Genomic DNA, 22,893 nt, shown 5'->3' on the forward strand with positions numbered 1-22,893 from the left:
GCAGATGAATTAGAGTCCAAGCACAGCACCCAGTTATGGGAGTGGGAAAAAGATGAAAGAGGCAGAGAACATTGAACATCTGTCTGTAATTGACGGCATGGCCAGGGAATCTAGGGGAGTGTGTGGCCATGCAGCTGTGGTGCAGGGTTTGTTTTTGTTCCTTGGATACTGTGGCACCCTGGTGGCCCAGAAACTGACCCACCACAGGGACGATTCCAAAGGATACGTGCAGTCAGTATGTAGAGGGTTAAATATCAAGGTTGTATTTAAAGGAAGAGAAACATATTGAAGATATACTTTATTTCAGTCTGGTTTCCACTCCAGGGCACATATGCTTCATGCCATGGTAAGTTTCTTCTTCAGCATCTCAGTTTGTGAAGCTTTTTTCTTTATGCATTCAACTTTCTGCATGACTATAGTGAACTGTTAAATCATTTTACTCTGCTATTTTATAAATAAATCTGTCCATGTACACAAGGTTTTGTGGTAGGATTTTTAATTTTTTTTGAAAGAAGTCTCTTATGCTAACCAACGCTGCATTGATCAAAAATACAGTAAAAACAGTAATATTGTGAAATATTATTTCAATTTAAAATAACAGTTTATATTTTAATATATTTAAAAAAGTAATGTATTCTTGCGATTGCAAAGATTCATTTTCAGCATCGTGTGCAGCTTCAGTGTCAGATGATCCTTCAGAAATCATTCTAATATGCTGATTTGGTGCTAAAGTAACATTTTGATTATTAGTACATTGAAAACTGTTTTGCTGCTTGAAAGGCCTAGTTTTGTGAATAACTATGATATGTTTTTCCCCCGAATTTATTGATGAATAGAAAAAGTTCAAAATAAAAGTATTTAGGCTATTTGAAATAGAATTTTGGGGGAAAATTATTAATGTCTTTATTTTTATTTCATTTCAATGCTAAATAAAATTATTATTATTATTATTATTATTTTAATTACTGACCGCAAACATTTGAACAGTTCTGTATAAAGTTCTTATTTTCAAAAAAAAATATAATTGTAAAAAGATCATAATACAAAACAAAGTGACTATATAGTATAATTTTTCATAATTGCCTATATTTTTAGGATAGGACTCCTGTGGAAAACCGAGGCATTAAAGCAATAAACATAAATCATGAAATTACAATAGAGTACAGTATCATACAATACAATAAAAATAATTATATAGATATAGAAATAAATATACTCTGAATCTATATTTATTTATTCATTTAACAGATACTTTTGTCCAATGCAAATCAAAAATATTATTGAACTCATTATTTGCTAAATGTAGTGCAACAGGAAAAAATGCCTGTTGCAGAAGAAATGTAGTGAATGACGGAACAAGTGAATAGATAGAAATTATGAATAATGAAAAAAGATATGTACATGGATGGACGAAGGAATGAATATGATAGTTCACCTAAAGATTTACAAAACAGTTACATTAAAAATTCTGACCTTAGAAATGCTGCTACGAACTGAATCGTCAGTAAAGAACAAAAGGGAACCAGAAAAGAACCAGACAAAAGTGAAGCATCCTAGCATCTTTCACTGGACCATGAGCTCTGATCATTCTGCGCTGAAGGGTTCAGCCCTGGTTAATGGAGTAGAGCTGACGACAGCCACTGGAGGAGCGGAGGGGTCCTGCTCTCGCTGTACCCTTCCTTTCGGTGTGGTTCTCCTGATCATTGGCGTTGCAGTCACAGCAGTAGCCTACAGTTTCAGCACCCACGGATCGACCATCTCCATTCTGGGACTTCTGTTCCTCATCAGTGGACTGCTGCTTCTGGGTTTCAGTGCAGTGTGCATGAGATGCCGAAAGAGAAGAAAAATGGACAGATCGTGGGAGAGTCAGACTGACCTGGTAGAGAGTCGGAGGAATAGCTTTGATTAAAATGTGCTTCGGATTGACTGAAAATGTGCTCATTTGAATCCATTTGCCATTAAAATTCAATGTAGTCAAATAAATATGATTTCTGATTACATTTACTTTTAAAAAGTAAAAATTTGCAGCAGGCACAATGCATGAGTTTGTTAAATGTTGGATCATTTCCTATACAGAGTTATATGCAGAGTTTAGAGTTTTAACAGAATCAGATTAACCCAGAGTACATATTTACACGCAATAAATACCCAGATTTGCATTAAACTGTACGATTCGCATGACATACTTTTGGGTTTAAAAAGACCAACTTTGAATGGAAATATTGGTGACTTTAAATCACATGAATAAAAACAAAAGCAGCACATTAATTGATATTCTAGACAGATTATGCCCTGTGTCATGTATGGTTTGCATGGCCCCACCTGTGACCTTTTTTAAGACCTCAGTTATTCTTTCTTTTTTTTCTTGTCCATCTGGTACGTTTACAGTATAATCCTTGTTAAACTATAAAACTTTGGGCAGGTGGTATGCGCTAGTGTTCACTGCTGTAAGCTGTAATAGATGCTTATGGACAGATCAAGACAGACAGATGTTGCAAACCCAGACTAAAAGAAGAAAAGCACTCTACTTTCTCCTCCATTAACAGGAATGTCAAGCAATACTGTACCCTTGGGTAAACTTTGTGTATACCACCAAATATAAAAGTTTGAATTTTAAAACTTTTTTATTGTTGAGACGTGATAGAATGGCTTATTTCAAATATCATTTAATCTTTTATGTCACTTTTGTAGTGTATATTATATGGGCTATACATATATTAAATATGCCTCAACAATATATATATAAATACACACACACAAAAACATATGAAATATTTTATTTATATTGCTGAGACTTATTTTTAATATTAGTGTAGTGTCTTTATATGGTCCATTTTTGCAATATTATTATATGTGTATATGTCTGTGTATTCAGTTAGCAGTTGTGTTTATACGCGTGTATAAACTTTTGAAAGTAATGTTACAATATTACTTCATTCCCTGAAAATAAACTAATCTCACTACTTAATTACTTTTTATGGGAAATAATGCATTGGGCTTGCTTAATGTGTTTTAGTTTTTAGTTTTTTTAGTTAGGTTTTTGTCAAATATAAAGGCCCTTTTACACCAAAAGTGAAATTAATAAGCATCAGGGTGAAGGATATTAACACCTGTACGGTAGGGCGCAGATCAAACAAACCTTTCAGCTGTGCTGACATTCTGGATTGCAAGAAAGTTCAACACTCTTACTTAAAGGGGGCCTTAATTATGATTTAGCTTATTTTTTACTTAAGTTAATGTGTAATGTTGCTGTTGGAGCATAAATAACATCTACACATTTACGACGCTCAAAGCTGCAATCACTTTTTTTACAACAAACGGCTGGAGTGGAACTACAACGAACTTCTTCCCGTGTTGGTGACATCACGAACACTAAAATTTACATAAACCTTGCTCCTGGGAACACGCAACAAAGGGGGTGAGGTCATGTTGGGCAGCTTTAGAGAACGCGTTTTCACTGGGGTTTTTTTTACACACCGGAAAAAAATTTGGCCTAAAGGCTGACGAACTTAGAGAAGTTAAAAGAGTTTGTACACCTTTTCCAAGGTCAAATTCAAGCACTTTCAAGGTCCATTTTAAAGCTTTTTCCAGCACCTTACACCACCGTAAATTACATAGTCAAAATTATTATTTAGTGTTATCACATTAAAAGAGATAATGAAACAGCCAAAATTGTGTTTCATAATAGCAGAAGGATCAGATATTTAAGCAAATCACAAGTTTTATTTTTCAAAATGTATCACTGTCTAAGTAGATAATGCCTATGAATAATACTTTTCATTATATTAATGTCCAAATATTGCTTACCAGATAATGTGATTTTCAGGCTGTAAAACTGAAGTAATTTCAAGGGCTGAAAATATGAAGACATAGGATTTGAACAGAAATATTTTACAGGCCTTGGTTTTGTGACACATTCTTGACATAGACAAGGTTTGAACAAAATCTGAGACAGTGCAACAACTGTAATTCCATTTTAACCCAGAAGACTCTGACAGTGCACAGGCACCTGCCTGATAAATATCCTATATTAATTGAATTATTTTTATTTATTTTTTTCATTGCCAAGACATATAGCTACATTTATCTCCTGGAATAGAGCAGTGTAAATATTGCATAAGGCCATCCTCAACTTTAGGATACTTGTATGACACTCCAGCTACAGCAATCTGTCACATTTAAAGGGTTAGTTCACCCAAAAATGAAAAAGATGTCATTAATGACTCACCCTCATGTCGCTCCAAGCCCGTAAGACCTCCGTTCATCTTCAGAACACAGTTTAAGATATTTTAGATTTAGTCCGAGAGCTTTCTGTCCCTCCATTGAAAATGTATGAACGGTATACTGTCCTTGTCCAGAAAGGAAATAAAGACATCATCAAAGTAGTCCACGTGACATCAGTGGGTTAGTTAGAATGTTTTGAAGCATCGGCAATACATTTTGGTCCAAAAATAACAAAAACTACGACTTTATTCAGCATTGTATTATCTTCCGGTTCTGTTGGGGATCCGCGTTCAGTGACGCTGCTGACGTAAGACGAGCTGACGTGTTATCTGGTGCGCCCGAGCTTCGTTTACAGTCTGAGGGTGACGCACGCTGGAAACAAAACAATCTTCACAAACATGTCTAAGGATTTCCACACAGGGGAAGACTTGCATTTTTTTGCCCAGCCATATTTATTTAAACCCGAATACACGGACGCACCAGATACACGTCAGCAGCGTCTTACATCATCAGCGTCACTGCGGACTCGTGAACGCGAATCCCCAACAGAACCAGAAGACAATACAATGCTGAATAAAGTCGTAGTTTTTGTTATTTTTGGACCAGGTTTGGGAACCACTGACACATGCTATGTGCAGCCACAACACACTGGGCCAGCTAACCAATCGCAGCACATTTCGTATTTGGGAAGGAAGGGCTTCATCGAAAACGAAAAATCACGTTTTTTAAAGGGGTGGTAAAACACATTTTTTTCGAAGGCTTGATTGTGTTTGTGGGGTGCACTGTAACATGTGTTCATGCTTCGTTTTTAAAAAATTGCATTATTTTTAATATATTTTACCTTTATTCTACACTGGTCTGCCCCTCCTTGTAAAAACAGTCTGATGGTTTCCGGGTGCTATGAAGCCAGTCCCTCAAAAATACGCAATGGGCTCAGATTGGTTAGCTGGCCCAGTGTGTTGTGATTCGTTAACTGCCTAGTTAAATTTTTTTCCGAAACGTCACGCCCCTTACCTTTACCGGTATTTTGTGCTTTGGTGTACTATAACTAATGGCGTCAATAAAACCAATCGGACCCAGAAGAATTTTAGTGAAGATGATCGAGCAGAACCTGTTCAAGAACGGCTGTTAAACGACGTTTCAGAAAGGTTTGTTTTTTGTTGTTGCTGTTTCATTCCTTTTTAGATATGCTGTTATTTAATTGTACTAATTATTATAGTATTACAAAAAATAAGCTTCATAAACAAGAATTTTTTATATAATCGGTCTAACAAATTATACTAAATAATTTGAAAAAATATTCTACACCCCAAAACAAAACCCAGACTTAGTAAAAGGGCATAAGGACCCCTTTAAAAAATACAAAAATTAAACACAAATGTGATGTTTATTCAATGTCATTTTTGCTTATTATTATGGTTGAATTGAATAATCGAAGGTCAGCAGCAAAGACATTGGTTAATAAAGTGAGATTAAATGCATGTGTGCTATTTAACATTTAATTATTGCAGGTTTGTGTGGTTTTCTGAGTTTGCATTTGATTTTTCTTATTGATTTTTTTTGAGGAACACTGAATCAGTTTTTGTGCAAGTGAGATAAGTAAATGCTCACATTTAGTCTATTACTACAATAACCATCATGTTTACTCAGTAAGCCACACACACAATGCATCTGTACTTACTCCTGATTCCTCTCAACATTAAGACAAGTTACTTAGATATTTTTTTGTAAATTTAAAAGTAGTGTGTTACTTTACTAGTTACTTGAAAAAAGTAATCTGATTACATACCTCACATTACTTGTAATGCATTACCCCAACATTATATATAGCCTTAACATTTATGAAATATGCTAAATGTAAAATCTTTCCAAAATACCTCCACACATAACCTTAAATCTGCTTTTTGGCTCCAGTGTTATGTCACCATCCATTAATAATGACATGACATAACTGTTAGCCACTCTCCCAAAAACTCTCAAAGTCCTTTGTTTTATTTAATCTTCATATATAATTATTAATACAAAAGATCTTTATTATAATTAAATAAAAGTTAAAAAAAAATTAAAAACCCATTAAACTAGAGAAATTATGAGTGCAAAATGCCACAAAATTTGAAATACCTACAAAAGCAGTATTAAATCTGCTTTTTGGCATCTGTTTTACATCACAGTCCATTTATGATGACATAAAACAGCTGTTTATTAGACTCTTTCAGCCAACTCTGTCCCAAACACTCGAAGTATGCCTTACATTAAATAATTATGTATGATTATGTATGCACATTGTTGTGTTTTTTTTAATGAAATTCTACTGAATGACACAAATAATGAAACAAATCCATACAAATTATGATTAAAAAAATATTTATACTTATTTAATTATATTTTCCCAAATTACCTTCAAAAACAACATTAGCATGCTTTTTGGCTTTGGTATTATGTCATGTCCATTTATAAAGACATAACATAACTAGTAGCCACTTTTAATTACCACTGTCTAAAACTCTTATTATGCTTTAAATACGAAATACAAATCATTAAAAATTATTATTATGAAAAAATATCTTGTTTAAACAAAATAAAAAATCCAGAAAATTAATTGCAAAGTGGGCATATTCCATTTTACGAAAATACCTCCACACACATTAAATCTGCTTTTTGGCTTGACTGTTATGTCACGGTCCATTATAATGACATAACTAAAAGTCGTTCATTACACAATATTAAGTGAAATCCGTCATTGACGTGCATCTGGCGAAAGGACACGAGACATGCTAAAAATTGTACTCCACCCTTCCATCTTGCAATGTGCAGTTGGCAAAATTAAAATGGCAGCTTAAGCTATTAAAGTGAGCAGCTTTTAATCATTGGCTGCAGGAATTTAAGGTTGGTGGAATAGAAGGGGAGGGATTAAAGTCTTTGAACGGCAGAGCGACATCTCCACTCTGATCTCTGCACAGGGCCCTGCTGGTGCTTGTCGGGGGTATCCCTGCTACTGCACGCTTAGCCTGAAGAGCCCGAGTCCATGGTGCCCACGTTTCTCTCAGAGCGCGGAGTCAGGGATGCAGCGTCGCCATGGGTTTTATGGAGTTTTACCTGGAGATTGATCCAGTCACTCTAAACCTCATCATCCTCATCGCCAGCTACGTGATCTTGCTTCTGGTCTTTCTCATCTCTTGCATCCTGTACGACTGCCGGGGGAAAGACCCTACCAAGGAGTACGTCTCCGAGCCCCCCGCCCCACAGCAACAGTCTCCCATCCGGCTCGTGGTGATGCAAAACTCCCCGGCCTCATCGCGTTATAATGAACAGAACAACACAGCTTCCTCTAACTTCGCACATCTGACCCCTGACATCATGCGCGAGAAGAGGAGCACGCTGGTCTGACGCTTCCAGAGAGAATTTCTTGCATATTCAAACCTCTAGAAGTTAATGAATGCTAAAATTTAAACCTAATTTGAACTGAAACAGGTAAGAAACAATTCCTTCTCACTGACCGAAATACATGACCCATTTAATGCACATTGAATTTTTTTTTGTCCAAGGTGATGTCATTTATACTATTTGTGCATATGATTTATAATATGAAATGCTTTTTTCTTTTTTCTTTCTTTAATAAGGATACTAAAATCAAGACATGTTTTACATACTGACATTATACAGTCTATACATTATTCAGTATGCAAACAATACTCACAGACATATTCCTTTTCCAGCTAGATTGTCAAAGTGGATGGCAAGATGAATTCTTTAGAATTTATAACCATTAACAGGAAGAAGGCATCTGGTTGCACAGGGATTAACTTCAGCAACATCAAGTGTCTGTGCTATTGCATCATCATCCGAGTAAACATACAAACCAAAATGGTCATAGTGACGGCAGTGTTTTACGCACTGTGGTCTTTACTTTATCCAGATAAGATGGTTATGTAAATATGATATTGTGTAAAATTTAATTGAATGGCGAAATGCGAAGGGGGGAGGGGTGGGGGGTGTTGGGGGGTTGTTATGGCCATTTTACATTACAACTTTAGCCTTCGGCTTATGTTGTGATTTTGATTTGATACTAAGAGCAGGACTACCTACACACACTAGATTTGAACTTAGGCTATATAAAAGCATCAGCCATCATTTTATATAACCAGTAGCCAGAGAACATGATTTTGACAGACTAATAATAAACTACAGCACACCTACAGGTGTATCATGTCTGCGATATTGCCATTGCTCTAAGTTGACGTGCAGACACGTCTATAATTGATATAAAACGATAGTAATTAGCCTAAATATCATCTATGATCTAATCTTAATGATGGTAATGGTGGTAAAAAAGGTTGCTAAATTCCAATAAGGACCAGTGCTAGTTTTTATTTCTCAGATAATAGTTTTAAGATTGACCCATTAAAGACAACCAAACAAACCATTAAAATTTTTCAATTAAAATGAGCTACATTTAAAATGACAGTTTTATATTTTTATTTTTTAGCACCTCTGTCATTGGTAATGTCAATCTGGGCTGTTCATGTGCATTGCTACTGACATCACAGTAACATTGTATAACCCTCTGACTTTAAACTGACAACACATCAAACAGGTCAATAAAACACCGTCTTTAATGGCTTCTCTTCTCTGTTTCAGATCATCCATCTGCATTCATTAGTTTATTGTGGACAATTTCATCATGGAAATGGAGTTATTTTATCCTCTGGACACTGGATAGAGGCCAGTAGAAGACACATGTGCATGCCTAAACAGAGCTAATGTCTGGACACGTGTACAGTCACAATGTTGTCTGCCATAAAAATGACGTGATTATGGGGCTTTGTCAAAAGCATAAATGTTGCCCATGTAGTGTACAACACTAAGTATATAACTTATACATTTTTAATGTGTCTGTTGTGAAGTTTGTGTGTGTGTGTGTGTGTGTGTGTGTGTGTGTGTGTGTGTGTGTGTGTGTGTGTGTGTGTGTGTGTGTGTGTGTGTGTGTGTGTGTGTGTGTAGGTGTGTGTGTGTGTGTGTGTGTGTGTGTGTGTGTGTGTGTGTGTGTGTGTGTGTTTGTAAACTTATAGGTATATTATAAAGAATACATTTACAATAATTGTTTCACAATAAAAACAATAAATTAATTCCACATTGATGAATCCACTTGGCTGAATGTAATTGTTAATATCATCAGACGTAAATCATAATCTACGCATTGCATTTCTTTTTTTTCAAAGCAACTTATTTTGCATTCAGTATATATACATTTTGCCATATACTGTATGTATTCCCTATATCAAATGCTGCTGAGCAGTTGATCTACATCATCTAAAATCCAATATATTCATAATAATAATAATGCTATCATGAACAAACAATGAGCAATATATTTTTTACAAGCATTTATTAAGCTTTGTTAATGTAAGTTGTAAAAATATTATATTTTAATGTTCATTTTAGTTGACAGTGCACCAACTAATGTTAGATACACTTTGAACTTTTGATCTGTAAAAGTATTGTGCATTGTTTGTTCTTGTAAACTAAGTTTGTAGTTAAGTAATGTTAACAAATGAAACCTAATTGAAAAGTCTAAAGATGACGATAATAATAATAGTAATTGTTATTTTCTGGAAAAAAAGTAAAACATTTATATATAATCTTTTTTGTGTTCATTTAAAAAATATATTGAATTGGTAAGTGGTAACAGTGGTGATTAATTCCTATTTTCACTAATATAACATACATTAAATTCATGTATTCTCTATTGGTGAATAAAAGCAAATTATTATTATTATATTTTACTTGTGCATGTTTTTTTTTTTCATTTATCAGCATGGTAAGAGCTGTGATTTTAAAAAAACTGTTACTGAATCTGAGCAAATCTTGAATCATTTTAAATAATTCCTAACTGAATTGGAATTTACAGAGAAAGCAGGTCTTTATCAATCACATAGTCTACGGCTAAAACTGAACACTGGCCCTCAATCGATCAGGGTCAGTTATCCTGTGTTGGCCATGAGTTGGAGAGGGCAAGCAAGGGTATGGACAGTGATGGAGGACAGTGCAAGGCTTGTAATTCCTGTTGCCATTCCTTTCAGATGGATTGCAGCCAGGCTGAATGCAGGCTGGGATTAATGTTAGATCCCAATCTGCTCCCTCTGCATTTACAAATGGCTTTATATAACTCTTAGTCTATTTGATAAATGCCACATAATCCCAGAGGAAGTCATCTGTGTTTGTCTCGTTTAGGCCACACCCAGAAGCAGCGTACTGGAGGTCTGCTCTGAACACATGTCATTGCAGGACCGTAGTGACCATCATGCTGTTGACAGGAAACTCATTTTACAACATGCAAAAGGTTTAGACAGAGAGAGCTTGACTTCTTGCGTGCATGTCAAAGGGATGTACTGCTTAGCTGCATATTTTCTGGAAAGGAATTATTGTCTATATTTCAGTATGGCCTACTTTGCGTTCTGCTATTAAATCTCATATACAGTGTATATTATCATATTGTTGTTATATATATATATATATATATATATATATATATAAAATTATGATAATATACACTGTATTAAAAATGTGAATATTTAAATATTTACATTAAATGTATATAATGTATAGATTTAAATATTCAAATTGTTAAAATATATTTAAGTATAATAATTATTATTCTATAATAATTAAATGTTTAAAGTATTAATTGCTATATATATATATATATTTATAAATATTCTTTTTTAAATAAAAAATGTAAATAAAAAAATGGTTATATATATAGCCTATATTTTTTTTTTTAAATATATATCTACAAAACTGATCCATCTGTTGTTGGTGATGACAGCGATGACGACAGTGATGATGATGTGTATAAATACGAAAGGAATACGAATATTTTGTAACTGATGACGGAGCATTGACAAAATCTGTTTAGACTAGAGGCCTAAAAGCCTTTTTGGATAGGCATTGCGCTCTAGTGGTACGATCGAGAATAACAACTATAATTTTTCGATCCTTCAGCATACCACAGTATTTTTTGCAATTATATGACGCCTAATGCAAATCTTTGAAGTATTTTTTTTATATATATTTATAGTATAACATATTTATATTTCACTCATTAAACGCAACATCATCAAATATCAGCTTTTCAAAAGCTTTTTATTTTCATTAACAGGAAAAAGGAACCAAAAAGGACCACAACAGACAACATATTTAAAATATTGGAGTCAAATAATCATCTGAAGAAAGACTGTTAAATTAAACATGCTGTAATTTAATATATTTATATAAAAGACATTTTGTTTGTTGAAATGCACAATTGACAACATTCTATGTGGCCAAGAATAAAGTTCTTTTACCAAGTTTGGCAAACACACATTAATATCATATTTCATGGATGTACATCACAACCATTACGTGAGAAGTATTAACAATATAATTTAACAACAAAAGAAACATGAAAAAAGTTTAGATATTGATGCACTTAATAGTAAAATGCATGTATAAGAATACCGTAGACAAAAAAGGTAAAGAAACTGATCGCATGTAAAGTTCATAGTTCTAAATGTTTTATATTAATGCCCATAAACAGTTACCTGTAGAATTTTGAACTTTTTCATATAGTTTGATGCATATATAAATAAATATACTGTATACATCAAATTACATAACAATCAATTCATATGAAAATACTGTGCAAAAACAATAACTTTGTAAAAACATTGAATATGACAATATTATTGTATTTCATATCATTTGGTCTGTAGTAAAGAGTAATAGACATAAAATAACAGCGTACATCTACATTCGTTTCACAACTCACCAACAAAGGGCAAGAGATCTTTCAATACACTTTATATAGGCATGTAAGGTTGCCTCTTTGTGTTATCAATAAAGGAATTGAGACGTTGTTCAATATGCTTTTCTTTCATCCCAGTTTGAACTCAAAGCATCTAATGCGGAATAAAAGACTCTGTGCTGAATCTGATGAAATAACTGCAAAAGGCAGTTGCACCTAAACAAAATGAGCTTCCCACACTTTTGGATTTAAAAAAGCTAATCAATATAGCGTGGACTTTTTAACTGAAAGAACCCTTTTCACACTTCCGGGGTTCTCAGAAGCTGAAGTCGTCATAGTTGGGTAAACTTCTATTGTATTTTCATTTGCTCTACTAGCAAAAGAAAAAAAATCCACAATAGCGTTTCCTCGACTTCCAAAAAGAGATTGATTGCAGCAGTCAGAAGAGAGAAAGATGTCAAATTTGCCATCACTCCCCCTTGCAGCAGTTTTTCTTTTATAGTATAGCGTTATAAGTGTGTATTAAAAAAAATGAAACTATTAAACGTTACTAGATTTGCAGTGTTGATAACTGCGGAAACGCCTCATCACGGTTCGTGAAAAGGGTCCATTATCAACCAAGACATACCAGTTTATCTTTCATATTCACTGAACTGAAAGTCAATTTACCACATTCACTGAACAAACACCTACTGTACTGGTTCATAATAAAATAACAGCCAATTTTAATATCACTCTATGTGGCACAGATTTCCAGAAAGCTGGCATCCTTATTTCATTACGCTTTGGAATATACTGTACAGTAGCGACTTGATTGTCTGTTTTCTAAAGGATAGGCTATACAGATATTTAATAATTATGATCATATGACTTTGTTTCAAACTCTCAAATCTTGCTACATTCTGTTCTGTCTGTGAGAATAATGTCTTTATGGACACAAAATGCCTAAAGCAGCTTTGCACATGTACCTCCTCTCTCATACACAGCATTCATGTGAGTCTGTAGCAGATTTGACTGCTAAATCATGATCAAGGCAAACGTCTGTGGACAAATGCTACAACACACTAAAATAATAAGTAACACGGTTGGCAAACAATTACGCCTTTGTTTGCGATAACAAATAGAGAAAGAGAATGAGAGATCTCTACAAGATGTATAAAATAACCAACTTCTGAGGTGAGGGCTGGCTGGAAAACAGGCCCAGAGGACCTTATCCATGAATATTGTCCTTCGAATTGAAGGAGTCTCACAGGGTGCCATGCCGAGCTTCATACTTGGTTAAGATATTTTTGCACCGCCCGAGCTCTTTCCGTATGTCGGCAACTTCCTGTCGGAGAACAGCGTTCTCTTTCTCCAGGAAACCAGCCCGGATGGCAATCTGATTTTCTTTTAGGCGCCGAGCGTCCCGTGACCTCTTGGCGGCCACGTTGTTCTTTCTGCGCCGTGCCCAGTATTTGTCATCCTGCTCAAATTATGCAGAAAAAAAGGGTGGGGAAGAGACAGGAGCGCCTAGTTACATTATGTCAAGATTATTCAGAGCTTTTTAATAGTTAAATGTTAACCCGACAAAGCGTATTATGTAACTGACATACAAATTTCTAAGGCCTCTGAGATACAAACATGATCACAATTTCACCTTCAGGTTGGAGTATGTATGTTTTTTCTGTGTAATATTTACTGGTTTTTATAGAGTAACCGTGAGAATAAATATTTCAAGAATTCCTGTAGGTTTTGGGATTACTTGCTTATCCATACATCATGTAGAAATGTGAGTATTAAATATGAAACGTTTATAATTTATTATGTTTATTATCTCTCAATCACTGTATTGCATTGCATTAGGTTTCGCTCCATCAGTAAAAACTATAAAGCTTTGGTCATAAAACTAAATATTTAAATATCATCTTACTAAGACATTATTGGGAAATATAGAGTGACAGCTGATATGTATATACATTGTATGTAAGTAGTCTGCTATACTGTTATAAAATCTAATTGATTTACATTACAAGCTATCAGAAATTCATCTTACGTTTTGGCCATATCAGCAACTGCACCAAATTGCATATTTTTGCTGAATTTTGGCCAGTGAATTTTTTACCCAACTCAAATATTCTGCTTCATTTTATATAGGCCATAAAAGCCTCATGTATGAAATATGATACTAATATGATTGTTTTTTTTTGTCTAAAGGTTCAAATAATGGTTCCATTTAACAATAAATATATTTTTGACTATTACTGCATATGTCAGGCTTACAGGGCAAATAGTGACAGTAAATTCAGATTGATATGAACAGATAATTATGACAAACCATACTTATTTATGTTTAACAGCGCGTGCACGAGAAAAAAACGCTCGTCATTGTGACAGCAAGTTTTCTCACGCATTTGCTGCCGTGCAATCAGCTTTGAGCAATTTACTACTCTGCAAAGCTGGGGAGGGATCCACTTTTATTTCAACAAATTAAAAAAGGCAAATCCTTTAATCCCAAATGCGGCAGAACTGGTGCGATCCCAGGGGGGGAAAAAGGAGGATCACGTGGGCCAGGCCGCAGAAGGATGAATGAACAGAGATAAGCTTCTTAGCAAGAGCCTATTGCCTAGCTGGTCAATGGTGAAGGGTGAAAAGTGTGACCAAACATACAGTTTTGGGGGCTGAATAACTTGACCCAAGTTACCTTCATATCATCAGAAATGAAGATTTTGCGTGCTTTCTTGATCATAGGCTGAGGTTTGAGCTCCTCTTCCGAGAACTTGCATTTCCGTGGGTCGAAAACCTCCTGGCCCGGGACGCTTGACAGAGCGAGGTCTGCGGGATCGGGCTCGTAGTTCACTGGTATCTGAAGGGCCTCCGGGTCTATAGGACTTTGCGTGTTATGTGATGGAGGCAAAACTGTAAGAGAAAAAAATAAGATTTATAGTTAACTCGATGGCAGATGGCAGAAGTGTGATTTAGTGGTAATGTATTGTAAGATTGTGACACATGGTGAAAAGGCTGTCATGAGCATTTCATTCCACTAGGTGGTGCACCAGACATTCATAAATGAATCTAGTGCTGACAGTACAATCTTTTTTCAGATATTTGTTTTCGTGTATACATTTAGGGTTTGTTTTGGTCAACATGTTAAATGTTTGAATTAGCGCCGACCTGTTTTTTTTAGTGCCAGGATAAAAACTTTTTCTGGAAAGCATTTCATATTTTCATCCTGTGTCCATTTTAGCAGATTTTTTTTTTTAAATAACTTTAGCTGACATAAGTTTTCCATAAAACTATGTTTGGATGTCGCGCAGCTAATGCTGAGACTAGGAAACTATTCATCCGTCTGCAAACTTTAGTCAGTGGTCAGTTTACTTGCTTTTATAAGTTTTCAGAGTTTCAACACAAATTTCTACAGTTAATATTGAAATTAGTCAAAAGAATCTAATACAATTAAACTTGTAATTAATCAATTTGATATTTTTGATATTCAATAAATTGATCAAATTAATTTTTTAATTGATTTTAAAGACTAAACTGAAAAAGAGATTTACCTGACACTAAACCCACAAATGCAAAACAACAAAGTTCACATAAAGTTTTATTTAAACTATGTTTAGATGTTGCACACCAAATGCTCAGACTAAAAGAGCCATCGGTTTGCAAATTCTAGTCAGTGGAAAATGACATTATAGGCAAGTCTGAGATTTCCATTCACAGATGAACTCAAAAGCTTGCAATGGGTGGGAAAGTTTTTACATTTGACAGCTTATTTTTCATGTATAAGAAAAAGCCCACATCCCACATATAAAAACAACTGCTCAAAAATCCTAATTTTCTCTTTTCCACAAAAGCCACTCTCATTTTTTCATTGGGCTTTTTTTTTCAAAACTTCATACAGTCTTCCTGTCACCACGGTGGATTTATGATCTTATCATCTGTATATTATTATATAATTATAAGCTTATAAGTAACCTTGTTCTTTGAATCTTAAAGTAGAACAGAAATTCAGAATAATATGGGTAAGAATAGGAACAGAGCAATACGGAGGAACCCATCTGACCCCGCTTAACATCATTTTAAAGGGTTGTTTTTAATCTATAGAGTGGATCTGCTGGGTCTACAGTGACACAGTGGGACAGAGAAACACAGTACCTGTTCTGCCCGGGCTGTGGAGGCAGTTCTGAGGAACCATGCCCGTGTGGATGGAGGGGATGGCCCGGTTGCTGAGGTCCATGACTGAGATGGGGGCCTGTGTCATTGAAGCCTGCTGATGCTGCTGGTGAAGGCTTTGGTCATGCTGTGCAGGACTGGAGAGGATGCCATTTTCAGAGAGGAACTCCTCAAGGTCCATATACTCCAACTGAAAGCTGTCTCCATCATAAGTCAATGTTTTATCCCAAAGCGTTGGCCCTAAGAAAGCCGACTGTGGAGCGTTTCTCTCTTCTTCTAGCTTCTTCACCTTCTCTCTCTCTTTCCCATAGCCTGTAAGGATTTGATCATTAGTTAACGCATTAACTTTTGATACATCCAAATTCAAATAGCTTTTTGTTTTTATATACAAATTTAAAGAATAGCTCAAATGGATTTGAAAGTGCATGCTTTATTAAATTTTTAATGATTTTTTAAAGTAATAATTTTTGAGTGACTGTTCTTAGCTCTAAGCTCAGCAATGCACAGTACATCTGTACAATATCTGTTTCCATTCGTTTAACGTTGCAATTTTTCCCCCGTTTTACTTGTTTCACAAGTTTTCAGGGTTTCAACACAATTGTCTTGCTAATGATTGCTCATATTCAAATAGTTGGTTAAACTTTATTTTAACATAAATATGAATTAACTACAGGTACTTACTATAGAGTTAAGATTTGGGTTAAGGTTTGGTTTAAGATTAGTTACTTGTAATTATGCATAATTTAATGTTATTACTACAGTAAGCACATGTATTAATGTGTAACTGCATCCCCTTAAAATAAAGTGACCAAACTGTTTAAAAAATAATTGGCTACAATTAAAGTTAAATTTTAAATATTTATTCCATGAATATTGTAAGTTATGTTTTATTAATTTTAAAACACTGTCTTTAATGCCATTCAATATTCCATAATTTGAATGTATTTTTAAAAAGTATTATTCAGAACAACTAATCTCAGCTGTGATGTCAGTGAAGTTTATTCATTAATGCGAGAGACACTTTAACGACGGACAACATAAGAAAAAGAGAAAATAGTTCTACAAAACAGCAAAAACCAATAGCTATTTATTCTGTAGATCACAGCAGGAATCGGACGACAGCTCCTAACTGTAAGGTCAATACAATTATTATTATTCATATACTGCAATGTAACAAAGTGAAAGCTTCGATCACCTTCATCTTGCCCAGGTAGTTTCAGAGGTTTTTCCAGGAGCGCCTTCAAAACGCCGTGAGTTTGCGGAGGTAGGAAAGCTGAATTCAGCGGTCTGGACATAATCACTCTTATTCCGTGCGAAAAGTAGGCTATTTGTGAAAAATTGAAATTAAATTAAGGGCTATATGTAACAGGTAAATAAGCTATCATACGTCTAAGAACGACAAGTGAAATATCCAGCTCTACAGCACCGGCATATGTGGCTTGAAGTGCATGAGTGTATGTGTGTGTGTAAGAAATGTGATGATCATCACCATGTGTCAAGACTGAGGGGAGTGACGTCAAACAATCAGAGGCGGGGCCACACTTTCGCCCCACTTGCTAGCAAACAGTTCAGAGACTGTGTTGCCATATCCTCTTATCATAATTTTTTATAATTTATCTTAAAACGATTGTTAAATAAATCATAAATAAATGTAAATTTGATAATCAAGGCTCGCTTTTTTTAAATGCAATTTGAATTATTTAGTATTTTAGGGCCAAAGTTACAGGAGTGTGACCCTTTTTATTGGAGCACAAGCCTCAGTGAAACAGGTGCCCCAGTGAACTACTGTGTGTGCCGTTGAACTTGATTTCACCAAGTATGCTACGACATGTTCCTGGATCAACATCTTTGTTGATCCTAGAAAACATTCCAATCAAACAATCAGGTTTGAGGGAAACGTTAACATTTACAGTTTATGTCAATTTAAGCTTACAACCAGGGTTAGGTGGTTTCTACATCAGTGTAATTAACCTATCATTTCCCTAGGATTTTAGGGATAAGTTATGGGTATGGGTTAGGACAAAACTTTCAGACAGGGATGTTGTTCCAGGACAGGTTAAACAAAATATGAAGATCCAGGAATATGTCTTACTTGGCAAAATCACAGTAAAATATTACTGATAAATCATTGTCTGACAATGGAGGCCATATACGCAACTGAGAATAATTTTCCCTTGATAACATTTCAGCAATATTTCTATCAGATGTTTGGAATCAAAGCTAGTGATGCCAGATTCACCAATAAATAACTCTTTATCTAAGTCAAACGGTTTGAAATTGTTCATTCACATTTTTACGACTGAATCATTTGCAGCCGTTTCTCACTCAGAATAGTAATGGGATACTTTATGAGGTGGATATTTAGGCCTACCTACAATCCATTGAAACAATAGCCAGTATCCTCAATTTATCAGCAGTGAGGAAGCTCTTTTTTTGTGTGCAGCTTATGAATGACTCTACCGCTGGTAAAGACAATTTATATCCATATAGTATCCATAACAGTATAATGTAAAAACTTTTTTGATGGTGGGTCTGTGTAACAAAAGCTAACGCCCTTGATGTGTATAAATGAGATTATTTAAAGTTATAGTTCACCAAAAAATGTATGAGTTTCTTTCTTCTGTTGAACACAAAAGAAGATATTTAAAAGAATGTTGGAAACCAGACAGTTGACGGTAGACATTGACTTCCATGGTACACTGTAAAAAAAACAAATTTATTATGGAAGTCAGTGGCTACTGTCAACTGTCTAGTTCAACAGAAGAAAGAAACTCATACAGGTTTGGAATAACATGAAGAAGGTGAGTAAATGATGACAGAATTTTGAGAATGATGAAAAAAATGGGTTAACTACCTATCCCTTTAAATCATTTAAATAATTAAGTAAATAATATGTATTTACTCAACTTTTTGAAACTAATTTGTCATCATTAATTTATTTTGCACAAGCGAAAGATTTCAAACCGTGTTTTATGGGAAGGCTAAGTTTCTTATGTTTCTAGAGAGATCTGGCAACAGAGGGGACGTTTTGCTCGCTGCGAGTGGAGTCTACCTGCAAATTGACTCTGCAGTCTGCAATATTTTCATTTCAGCTTAATATTTATCGAATATTTGCTAACTTTAATTTACCAGCGTAAAGAAATATGAAGACTTGAAACTGCCATAGAAAGTGAAGTTACCATCACATGCACGCGGTGGAAAAATCGAAAGTTTACAGTCCAATAAAGGGGCATAGCTAGTTAGTTTAGCTTGAACAGATCACTCACCGCTGTTGTTTAGTGCATTCGAGCACTACGAATGTCAAATTTTGAGCATTTAAACTTATCAAAATAATTCGTTCTGTAATAGGTGAATAGCAGATGTATTAGAGTGTATTGTAGGCTACACGCATTATAGCCTACTAAAATGTAAACAAAAAAAGTGATTTTTTGGGGGGCTTCGTGATATAGCTAGTTATGTTCTCATATTTGCCTGCTTTAAAGTTAAAGTAGTTTACAGATATACTATAGTATAAGTAGTTGTATACTTATCTCAATTAGTTTTAAATAAAAAGAGTGGTTGTTACAACCTACCCCACTGTTTTGTGAATTTATTGTGGCTATCAGGTTAACTTGTTCAAAATACTTTTCAAAACTACTAGCATCATTTCCTTTGAGAGATTTGGAGAGGATGATAGCATATCAAGTTATTATGAAGAGGTAGGCCTATAGTGAGTCAGTCAGCATTTGGAGGCCAAAAATCAATATGCAAGGGAGGGAGGCTTATTTAGTCCGTTTTTTCAAAATGTGACTATTATTAGCTATACATTTAGCATATAATTCCATAATACATGATAATTCGCATTATTAGAATGATGCATTAACTGAACAGACCAGTGTAACATTGGCTATTGTTTCCAAGCACGATCACAAAAACTAAGCCTAAACGCCCTGTTAACACTTTTAAAATGGGAAAAATGAAAGGCTCCCACTTGTTATTTAAATTTATGGTATGCACTTGACTGTTCCCATAATCTGTGCTGCCAATACACTTTTTCAGGAGCCACCTCCTCCCGTCTTTCAACAAATGATTGCATTATCTTTTAAAAGCCTACATTCATGTGTAGCCTAGTGACAAACTTTACAATTCAGATCTGACCCATATACATTGTTACCCAATGAAGGTAAAGTCACAAGATGTATACAAATGGACAAAATACAACTAATTTTCTAAATACAGCAAACTGAGCGTGAAAGGGAAATGGGTTTTTCTATCAGGGTCCTATAGAACTTGTCTTTCTTCTTTTTGTTACCTTGGTAACTGGTTGCTAAAGCAATCAGATGTGAGGTTGCTTTGCAGAAAAGTAGGCCATGACAGGCCGCTCCTCCTCTAATTTGGAACCACATGTTGTGACATGTGTTTGACAAATTGGAAACAGATTGCAACTACTTAGGAGGCAAGCAGACCTATAGAGAAACCTATAATACTCTGGAATTATTAATTCATTATCATTACTGTCATCTTTGATATCTTTTAAGGGGACACATCGCACCAAAACTGGCTAATGTCTAGGCTTTTACTTCCTGAAATATGTTATTGTTTTTTTTAGCAATCTGACATCATCAAATAACAAAATCTCAAGCAAAAAGATATGAATTTCACTTATGAAAGAAAATATGGTCTGCTTCAGAATAGTCGTACTCTATTTACTGTTATTGTAATTATTATTATTTTATAGGACATTTTCATGAAAATGATGCTCTCCAAAATATCGCATATGAAAACATTTACAAAATACTTTCAGACAATGACAATACGAATTGAACATGAATTTTTAGCATTTTTTTTATCATTCTAATGGCCATAAACCTTTATTCTAGTGCTGTCAAATCAAAATAAAAGTGTTTATATAATATGTGTATGTATATATATATATATATATATATATATATATATATATAGAATTGATTGAACATGATCTAATCGTTTTGACAGCACTAGAATGAGTGCAATCATGCATTATATTTTGAATAAAAGATATTTGCAGTAAGTTCTATCAAAGGACTTTGCTGAAAGACTTTTTGCTCAGTGTTTTTATTTAAAATATTATAACAGAGTATTATTAGTGTTCAGTATTTAGGCTACTGTAATAGTTAATAATTCATAATTAGGACTGTTTTTACTGTTTTAAGATGCAAGAACATTTATGTGATTTAACATTTCCTGGAAGCATCTATACTGTATAAAAGTACCTGCCGTGGCATGGAGGGGGGGGGGAAATCAATATTTCTTGCCAAGGGTGTAAAGTGCTTGTGAAGTGCACGCTCAACCTGAAATAGACAGATCCCGCTAATATTCTTTTAAAAGGCAAAACATGTGGATGGGTTTTTATCAGTCGATCTTTAATACAACCACAAAAGTATTCACATTAAAGGAACAAAATAACTCTTCATGATCTACCATAAAGAGATCTCTGAGGCTAAATTAATGCTGTTAGGCAGAGTGGATTTGCCAAGTTGTGTTTTCCAAGAAATTGTACACATAAGGCTTAGGGTACGTTAAACTCACATATCTAATGGAAGCGCAGAACTAATTGCACCTGCAAGAGAAGACACTTTCACAGTTATATGTATAATGACTAGAAAGTCCACTAAGGATAACAGCAGAATTAAAAATGCATCTTTATATGAAGAACAATAATAGTGAACCCCTGCAAATGATTCCTGAAGAACTGTCGCAGAGCTGGTTCGAGGACGTTTGAAGAAGAAAATAACTTCCTGTTTCAACAAATCTATGAACAAATGCTTTCACAAATAGTGGATCAAAGTAACAGCAAACACAAGCCAAACAGAATGAACATCACAGAAGCAGTCCATCCTGATTAACTCACAGTGTTCTTCCAAAGTTCCTGCTTCACCGAAGAGGCCTCGTCTTTTGACTTCAAACAAGTGCAATTATGTTTGACTTTTTCGAAAAACAGATTGGGTCTGTCCATTGTTTTTGTCAAGGTACAGAATAGAAAGAGGTCAGGGAATAACATGAGGGGAAATTCCTAAAATGTCAGAAAAACAGTAGACAGACAAAAACAAGGAAAACTCAAATGTGAATTCTTAAACCATCAAAGAGCTTTGGAGTATTTGCTACATATTTCAATATCAGTTAGATATCAACTAATGTTGAAAGTCAGATTCATACGGAGCCCTGCACATGACATGTGGACATAATATCATGTAACGAATTCTTAATTCATGGCCACGATATACATATTTTTTTTGTCTGCAAGTCATGAGTGGGGCCCTGTAGATACATTTAGTGAATGTGGTGATTTTTTTCTGATTGTCATTTTTTAAAATGCACATATCATTTTCTTTTATGCACTGGGTTGTTTTTTTGTTTTTTAGCAGAAAGAAGTAGAATTGTGCACCAAGTCTTCGGAATCAGTCTAGGCTTCTGGAGAGTTCAGGGTTTGGTCATTCGTTCTTGGTTCTGACAGACCCAAAGATCTCATTACAGGGTGCGTCCATGATGTTGTCTGAGTTTTGTGACTGGAGGAAAAAATAAACATCCAATTAATAAATTAAAACTTGATTAAAAGAGAGACACTACCATTCAAAAGTTTGGGGTCGGTGAGATTTTTGAATGTTATTGGAAGAAGTATCTTGTGCTCACCAAGGCTGCAGTTATTTAATCAAAAAGTTGTTTTTTCAATTTAAAATCGCAATTATCTATTTTAAAATATTTGAATACGTAATTTA

General features: G+C 34.7%; 3 protein-coding genes and 1 long non-coding RNA gene across 7 annotated transcripts in view; 2 read left to right on the forward strand and 2 right to left on the reverse strand.

Moving 5' to 3' along the window:
* On the forward strand, nt 1-1,983 carry LOC143710258 (uncharacterized). The gene is made up of 2 exons (XR_013194502.1): nt 1-346; nt 1,479-1,983. It is a non-coding gene; the product is annotated as an uncharacterized LOC143710258 (long non-coding RNA).
* Nucleotides 1,984-7,161: 5,178 nt separating this feature from the next.
* Nucleotides 7,162-8,994, forward strand: smim36 (small integral membrane protein 36). The gene is made up of 2 exons (XM_077201250.1): nt 7,162-7,695; nt 8,863-8,994. The coding sequence occupies exon 1, from the start codon at nt 7,300-7,302 to the stop codon at nt 7,609-7,611; it is 312 nt and encodes a 103-aa protein (XP_077057365.1). The 5' UTR covers nt 7,162-7,299; the 3' UTR covers nt 7,612-7,695; nt 8,863-8,994.
* Nucleotides 8,995-11,348: 2,354 nt separating this feature from the next.
* hlfb (HLF transcription factor, PAR bZIP family member b) lies at nt 11,349-17,655 on the reverse strand. 2 transcript variants are annotated; one of them, XM_077200508.1, is made up of 4 exons: nt 17,355-17,655; nt 16,142-16,471; nt 14,688-14,902; nt 11,349-13,472 (listed from the first exon to the last, which is right to left on the reverse strand). In XM_077200508.1, exons 1-4 carry the CDS (start codon nt 17,452-17,454, stop codon nt 13,254-13,256), a joined length of 864 nt encoding a protein of 287 aa, XP_077056623.1. In that variant the 5' UTR covers nt 17,455-17,655; the 3' UTR covers nt 11,349-13,253. The 2 variants fall into 2 exon arrangements, with proteins under 2 accessions (XP_077056623.1, XP_077056624.1); XM_077200509.1 differs by having other exon boundaries at nt 11,349-13,469; nt 17,355-17,651.
* Nucleotides 17,656-21,519: 3,864 nt separating this feature from the next.
* stxbp4 (syntaxin binding protein 4) overlaps nt 21,520-22,893 on the reverse strand; it is a 36,829-nt gene continuing 35,455 nt past the window's right edge. For all 3 annotated transcript variants that reach the window (XM_077200529.1, XM_077200527.1, XM_077200528.1), the window contains exon 22: nt 21,520-22,683. In XM_077200529.1, the coding sequence (XP_077056644.1) occupies nt 22,581-22,683 (103 nt within the window). In that variant the 3' untranslated portion in view covers nt 21,520-22,580. The remainder of the gene's footprint in view (nt 22,684-22,893) is intronic.

The sequence above is a fragment of the Siphateles boraxobius genome, unplaced genomic scaffold (genome assembly GCF_051911475.1).
Source record: "Siphateles boraxobius isolate OS27281-9 unplaced genomic scaffold, OSU_SipBor_1 46, whole genome shotgun sequence".
Classification (NCBI taxonomy): Eukaryota; Metazoa; Chordata; class Actinopteri; order Cypriniformes; family Leuciscidae; genus Siphateles; species Siphateles boraxobius.